The sequence below is a fragment of the Miscanthus floridulus genome, chromosome 3, assembly GCF_019320115.1.
Source record: "Miscanthus floridulus cultivar M001 chromosome 3, ASM1932011v1, whole genome shotgun sequence".
NCBI lineage: Eukaryota > Viridiplantae > Streptophyta > Magnoliopsida > Poales > Poaceae > Miscanthus > Miscanthus floridulus.
Window position 1 is genome coordinate 89886232 of NC_089582.1, and position 8320 is coordinate 89894551.

The 8320-nt window shown below is 41.4% G+C and overlaps 1 protein-coding gene and 1 pseudogene across 1 annotated transcript; both read left to right on the forward strand.

The window, feature by feature from the left end:
- The first annotated feature begins 2743 nt into the window (after positions 1-2743).
- Positions 2744-8114, forward strand: LOC136544023 (transcription termination factor MTERF9, chloroplastic-like; annotated as a pseudogene).
- On the forward strand, positions 5982-7803 carry LOC136544024 (hypersensitive-induced response protein-like protein 2). The gene is made up of 9 exons (XM_066536311.1): positions 5982-6129; positions 6224-6261; positions 6395-6458; positions 6761-6852; positions 6949-6991; positions 7167-7254; positions 7446-7551; positions 7650-7741; positions 7788-7803. The coding sequence occupies exons 1-9, from the start codon at positions 5982-5984 to the stop codon at positions 7801-7803; spliced, it is 687 nt and encodes a 228-aa protein (XP_066392408.1).
- Positions 8115-8320: the final 206 nt, after the last annotated feature.

Here is an 8320-nt window from a genome sequence, read left to right on the forward strand (position 1 = left end):
TCAAGTAGCTTGTTGCACCCATGGCATAATGTTCCATGGTGAAAAAGTGTTGGTCATGGTATATGCTTGGGATATTGGTTCCATGTTAATGTAATTATTCGTTGTGGAATTCAATAATTGGTGGCTTTTATTAATCAATACATAATTCATAAAAATCCAAATCACCATTTTAGTTAACAATGTATGCAACACCTTGATTGTTGAAAATTAAGTAAACATAACTAACAAATGATATAACATGCTTATGTGTTGACTTGGGTTGGGTTAGACCTAAGTCATCTCTTAGGTTGGGTTTCTATACATGACACTCATCATCACATGGGAGTTTTGAGAAAAATTTTATAGTTGATAATTTTGGTGTATGGATTTTTGGGTTGTTACATCTACCTTTAAAAATTAAGACCTATGTAGATTGAATTTATAGTGAGGGCAGGGTATATATCTGTGTCCGCTATCTGAAGCCCCATTGTACTGCATTGCCACCTTGCCGGTAAGCAACAACTTAAATTTGGTTGGACTTCATTTACTACAACAGTAGTGTTCTATTTATGTTTGAATACGCACAAGGTAGTCACCAGATAAGTGACAGTTTGGTTTGTACTTCAATTGCCTGATGAAGTGTTGTGTGCTAAAGCTTTCTTATTTACATCTTATAAAAGCATGTAAATGGGTTTTGTCTGCCAAGACAGTGGTGTAAATATGATCTCATGTGACCAATTTGGCTGAAGAGGTTGAAGTGTTACTAGATGGGATTAACTAACTGTTTTGGACAGCCATAGAAATGAGAGATGTCTGCCTCCAAGCGATCCACACTTGGGATGAGTTCATCGCTGCTCTGAATGACAAGCTTGACCTCGGCACCATAGTGAGATGAAGAGGAAATCGACAAAGATGTGAAAGCCCGAACAAAAAGGGAAGGGAAACTTGGAGATGCCAAAACGGTATGCACTCAATTTGACTATCCATAACTTCTAGAAGGAACCCTGTGCTTACTTTGATTCTAGAAAGCCTACAAAGATGTGGCCGTTTTGCAGGCACAACTAATGATTTTTAGGGGTCTTTTGATGAGTGAATAAGATGGGAGTTCATATGATTCAGATCTAGTTTGTATAAAATTGTACCTTAATATAAACCCAAGGTTGACACCGCATTGGTTTTTTTCCTTTTGCGAAACCAGTGTATAGGTTGACTTATTCATCATGAGATCAGACATACTTGTTTTATTTTAGGTTGTTAAGGCATCTATCATTCACATGTATTTCATAGCTAGGAAACCCTTGCCCATCAATTAGTTTCACTCCCTATACTATTTATATTTTTTTCTGAATCCACAGGTTCATTAGTTAGGTCTAATTCAGTGTAATGTTAGTACGGTACCTATATTGACAATGTCCTTTACAATCCTTTTATGTTATCCAGTTTTTGAGTGATTGTTTAATAACCCGACTATTCATATAAACAATCTTTTCATTAAGATCAATACTCGGAGAAGTTTGTGCTGGCAACAGGTCATTCGGTAACTTTTCTATGGCATGACATTAACGTGCATCCCCTTCGGCTTGACTTTTTCTCCATGTCTATAACAATGGGTACTGTCACAAAATGACTCATTAGTTTGGCGGCAGGAGCAGACATAATCCGTTGAAGACAATATATATCTGTAGTAGCGCACGGGATAATACTTGCAATAATGATGTTGCAAACATCATGTTTAAAGTATCACTTGTAATGGCAATGTTGCAAACATCACACACAAAATAGCACTTTGTAATGGCGATGTTGCAAACATCACATGCAAAATATTATTTTTTTTGTAACAATATAACACATTCATACTTATATTGTCGTGGTGTGATTTACATATATACTCGAACCTGTGTACATGATGGTACGGAGATACGGCGAAACTTATTCATTGATTTATTGGCGCACGAAAGAAATGGATATCGGATATTTCTTCCTGTCGATATAAAACATTATCTTAGCTAGAGTTTGTGAGCATGCAACGCCACACTCTCCGTGACTGTGTTAATTTTACGAACTTTGCGTTTTGGATTAAATATGACTTTAACGTCAGTATTTAATTTCATAGTATTGTTATCTTATCATGCAATCAGTGTATTTTTAGTACAAAAATTTAGCTGTCCCATAGCACGCATGGGCACGAACCTAGTCAATACTTAATTCTTAGTTTCACGTTTAATGCAGGTTTTATGACAGGCTTGTTAACAAAAGCAGAGATTTTAAATGGCAACATGATTTCTATGCATTTTATATGGCAAGAGAAATATTATTGATTGATTTGTAACAAATACAATCATGAAACTCGGAGAGACCAGATTGCAGCACATGACAAGCAAATCTTTTGCTGGACAAATGTTGTAAAAGGCATGTGATCCTATCTATGAGTTACCCAGAGAGTCAAAACATTTTAAGTTTGACCAAAATTATAAAAAAAATTACAAAGATTTATGACATCAATTTGGCACACTATGAAAATATAATTAACGAAGAATCTATTGATACTTAATTGGTACCATAGAATTAAATATTATTATTTTATTATATAAATTTAGTGTGCTTTTAACTCTATAATTTGAGATGGAGGGAGCACATCCTAAAAAGGCCCTAAATATTCATTATTCATGAGATGGGTGGGCCCCTCCGACGACGCCTGTGTTTCTAATGGTCTAAAGGAAGCACGCCATGTCATGTTTGGATCATGCTTAATAGGACCCGGGCCATGCTGTGTTTGGATAATAGGCCGTCCCATACCACCCGTTGGGCCTGGCACATCTGCTTCATCTTCTATAGCAGCCCAATGATGAATTTTATCGCACAGGCTCCGCCGACCGCCGAGGCCCTAAAGAAAACAGACGGCTCGTGGTTCGAACCCAGGACCGCCGGCGACCCTCCGCCCGCCACCGCCATGCTCCGTCGCCTCCCCCCTCTCGTCCGCGCCGCCTCCCAGCTCCCCTCCCTTATCCACCATGGCAACTGCCGCCTCCTCCTCTCCACCTCCCCCGCCCCTTTCTCCCTCGAGGCGTACCTCGTGGCCTCCTGCGGCCTCACCCGAGCCCAGGCCAGGAGCGCATCCAAGAAGACGCTCGCCGAGGCATCCAAGTTGTCCGAGAGGGCGTTCAACGATCTCTCCTCCACTCCGGCTTCGACCCCGACGCCGTCCTCGCCCTGCTCTCCAGCATCGGCCTCTCCCGCGCCGACATCGCCGACGTCGTCGCTGCCGACCCGCTGCTCCTCCGGTCCCGGGTGGACAGACTCGAGCCGCGCATTCTCGCCCTCCGCGACCGCGTCGGCCTGTCCGTTCCCCAGATCGCCCGCTTCCTCCTGCTCGGCTCCTGGGCGCTCCGCAAATGCGGCGACGTCGCGCCCAAGATCAAGTTCTTCGTCTCCTTGTACGGCTCGTTCGATCAGTTCCTAGTGGTCATGAAGAGGACCCGAACACTTCTTGCCAGGAACGTTGATAGGGTGATCAAGCCGAACATCGCCCTGCTTCTCCAGTGTGGCCTAAGTGTTCGAGATATTGCCCAGCTGTCTTCGAGGGAGACCTGGCTGCTTGAGTCCAGCCCAGAGCGTGTGAAAGAGTTCGTGCTGCGCGCGGAAGAGCTTGGGGTGCCCCGCAGCTCGGGAATGTTCAAGCAAGCGTTGGCTGCTGTAGCCTGTACAACCAAAGAGAACTGTGCTGCCAGGCTTGACTTCTTCAAGAGTAGTCTTGGCTGCTCCAAGAGTGAAGTTGCTACTGCTGTGTCCAAGAAGCCAAGCATTATAGCAATATCTGACGAAAGTCTTCTCCGCAAGATTCACTTCTTCATCAACGAGGTTGGACTGGATCCACAGTCCATTTTGCAAAGGCCTGTCCTCTTAACATACAGCCTGGAGAAGCGACTAGTCCCTCGGCATTGTGTCATGAAGGCCCTGCTGGCAAAGGGATTGCTCAAGGGAAATGTCAGCTTTTACACATGGGCTCAAATGGGAGAGGAGACTTTCAGATTGAAGTTTGTCGACCCTCACAAGGACTCTGTTACTGGGCTTGCAGATGCTTATGCCACTGCACGTGGCGGCAGTGTGCCCCCATAATTCAGCTTTAACATCTTAAAGTGTTTTAATATTCTCAGTATTATTCAGGCAGATGGTATAATTTCTACTCATGCTCATTGGGAACTGTCCATGCTACAGACTGCTTTTGGTTTCTGTAATGGAACTACTGATCTTTAACTGCTCATAGTCCCAGTTCAGGATTTGGTCATATATGAGAAACTGGTTTGAACTATTCTGGGTCCTTACTGTTTGAGTGTAGTAGCAGACTAGTAGTCACTTCTTTTGTCTAGCACATGATTGAAGCTTATTCTCAAGTTGTTCTTCTGCAGATAGGTCCTTATTATACTTCTTAAGCTACTAGGAATTTGTTCACACTAGTCACTGATACTTCTATGAAGCTTGCCTATTTTGTATTTAGTTGAATTCGTTACTCTCACTTCTTCTGTCGTTTACATTGAATTACTTCATTGAGGCTTGGCTAGGCTGTGGCCAAAATTTCTACAGAGAAGGAACTCTCTAAAAACGTTAGTGTAAAAAACTGTGTTCTGAGGACCAATGAAATACTCATACTTTCCATCAAACTATGTTGTTACCAAGGATATTAGCCCAATCGGCAAAGGTGTTTGCCTGTATGTCCTCGAGGGAATGAGTTACTAATAGTAATAGGCAGGTTGTTTTATAATTCTATCTGCTAAAAGCAGTTTAATTTGCATATCAACATATGAAAAGTTACATTGATTCACAACACATATGTTTGAGGTTACTAGATTAATCGTGCGAGACAACTTTCGTAACAAACATTTTTTCACTATTTAAAGTGGTCTATAAAAGAATTACAAGTCAAAGTACCTCGCATGGGAAATTGTGTTGTCACCCTGAATGGTTTATATTTGGAATAAAAGGAAGTAGACATGAGTAGTTTGTAACCATGCTAATCACCACAAAAAAAGTTATTGGTATGATGTTGACATGACAACTATGGCCAAACCTTGTTGAGAGTGTACTTAACCATTAGAGTACTCAGTGTGGTGTTTGATTAATGGTCAGGAGCTGCATCATCTGTCTTGATGGAGCAGGAATGACAGCACACTGGAGGCACACAGAACCAGGAAAGCAGATTTTATTGACTTTGAATAAAATAGGTGGATGTAAACAAGGTAACACTTTCCTTCTAAACAGATTTCAATTTTGTAGGGCTCAATCTCAAAGCAGAGGCACCAGTGATGGGCAAATGCGGCTGCCGCCTGCACATACAAATGGGATTTGGTTTGGTTAACTTGTCTAAAAAGCTACAATAAGTAATATAAAAGTAGAGATGGTAAGGTCGAAGACATGGTTGTAAGAACCAAGAACACAGCAGCTGTTAAGCATACAATCCTCATCGTGTTGCTCTTGATGGCTCCCATGAGCAAGAAAATATCACTACTATTTTGCTTCCTTCTTTTTTTCCCCTTAGGAGCAAGAGGAGGACTGCTTGTATCTGTATAACTTCTATGTTTAAGTGCTGCAAGTGTTCATATACAAGCATGGCCAATCAATATGCTACATGTATATGTATTATCTCACAATTAAATGTCCTTGTCATAATATCGCACACTAATATTTTGATATCCCAAGACTAGGTTTCGACATCTTCGTAGACTCCAATAAATATGTGGGCATCCAAACCAATCTTATGTACAATGTTAGACTCAACAAATACTTGATTACCAAAACCAATCCAAGTACAATATATATGTACCATAATTGCTTATGTCTCTGAGCAATCTATAAGTTTTTGCTCTCGCCACTTGGAGTCAGGATGTTCTCAGATTACAAATTAATGGCGTTGCCTTTGCAGTCTTGTCCTGTTGTCCTTTATGCATTATTGGACTGCTGGTAGCATACATGACAGGCATCTTAATCTTATTGTGTGCAGATAAGACATGGGTCAGGTTTTCGGTTTAGTGCAGGTTGATCAGCCAACTGTGTCCATCAAAGAAAATTTTGGCACCTTCAGTGAGGTCCTGGAGCCTGGTTCCCACTTCCTACCCTGGTGCATATGGCAGCAGATTGCTGGTTACCTCTCCTTGTGTGTGTGCCAGCTCGATGGATGTCCACTATGAAACAAAGACAAAGGTTTTCTCCATTACATTCTGTTTTATGTCTGACTTGTGCTTTTCTGAAGCTATTGGCATGATCAAAGAACATTTCTGTGAAGCTCCAGTATAAGAAGGCCGTTTCAAAAAAAAAAAAAAAACTCCAGTATAAGAAAGAACCTTTCTGAACTCTATTGCCTGGATTGACAATGTCTTGTTCACTGTTATTTGCATCTGTCTAATATGCTCTTGTTGATAAGGCACCTGACGCCTTCTGCAAAATGAACACCACCAGGGAACAAATTCAGTCGCATGTATTTGATGGTAAGTGTTCCCTCTGTTTCAAATTGTATTTTATGTGTTTATTATGTCATGTATGCTATCTTGTACTCGCGCTTGTCCTGTCTCCATTATTATGTATTTGATCTCCTCAAGTCCTTGCATACCCTATGCCAATTGACTGTTTTTAATTCTTGCTAATATATCGAGATAATGTTTACCTTCTTGTAATATGCTTGTTAGCATTATTATTTAGTTTTTTTATCAGTGCCAGGAGAGAAAATTATGTTTCTATACTGCACAAATCAAATGAACCAGTTCTCATTGCTCTTCATTGCTTATTCCAGTCATCAGAGCTACTGTTCCAAAGCTGGACTTGGATGGTGCCTTTGAGCAGAAAAATGACATCACAAAAGCTGTCGAAGAGGAGCTTGGAAAGGTTTCTGTCAAGCATTTGCTTTTGTTTAATTGTCGTGTTGAATTTGCTTTAGAGCATGTAGAATCTTTTGACTGATCTGGCTTGTTTGTGGTGCAGGCTATGTCTATGTATGGCTATGAGATCGTGCAAAATGCTGATTGTTGATATTGAGCATGATGACCGTGCCAAGAGAGCAATGAACAAGATCATTACAGGGAAGTACTTTACCTTTCATATAAGTATTGCATCAGATTAAATTGCCAATACAACATTTGCTCAGCCACAAGCATCTACTAGTTATATCGATTAATCTTACATCTGGTTGTATGGCACAGCTGCTAGAATGAGGGTGGCAGCCAGTGAGAAAGCTGAGGCTGAGAAGATACTCCAGATCAAGAAAGCCGAAGGAGCGGCGGAATCCAAGTACCTGGCTGGTGTGGATATTGCAAAAAGAGATCCAACCTAAGAGGAACTATACGTTTTTTCATTAAGAGAATATGCACCCAAATTCACGCCTAGGACTTGTACCTAGGTGGTTGGGTCTTGGGTGCATGACCAAACCTCCATCCAACCAGTCGAGCTAGACTCACTTCCTCTGGTGCGGATATTGCAAGGCAGTGTCAGGCCATTGTGGACGGGCTGAGGGACAGTGTTGTCGCCTTCTCAGAGATCATTCCAGGCACCACTGCCAAGGACATCATGGATATGGTCCTGGTTGTGGTGAGCTTTACTACATTCATATGCTCCTGAATTTTGCCAAGTCTACATCCTATGAGGATCTTCGAACTGTTGCTGGTGTTATGTACCCAACATTTAAGATGCTTCTCCGGCACTTGGCCTTCTTGGAGACGACAATGAGTGGTGTGAGGCTCTTAGAGAAATATCTATCTGGGGATCAGCTGCTCAAATGGTCAGCTTCTTGTTACTATATCCTTTTTGCTCTGTTTGTGATGCAGCCTCCTTGTTCTCTGAGTTCTTTACCTATTTCACTGATGATATACTCTCCATAAAATCCAGAGGGTGCTACAGTTACCATCCTATACGGTTCCAGAACACCATCTTAAAAACCATGTCTTAGTAGAGCTAGATAATTTATTCAGTAAGAATGGTGCGTCAATGACTGACTACGGTGTACCGAAGCCTGATCTCAATCTTTGTAACACGGTGAAAAATAGGCTGCTAGCTGAGGGATTGATTTATGATCCTGTCAATCTCCTTCATATCCATGTAAGTTTTGAGCAAAACCATATATATGACGCTGTCACACAAGCAGTTTATGAAAGAATTGGCCAATGGTTTATTTATTTATTTATGGCTATGGTGGAACTAGTAAAAACAATTCTCTTGAATGCAGTTATTTCACGCCTACTTTCTGAAAAACTTATTGTTCTTGCTGTAGCCTCTTCAGGGGTTCTTGCTCCCTGGAGGGTGTACTGCACATTCTCAATTTAAAATTCTGAGAGTTGTTGATCAGTCATCGGTTTCTGAA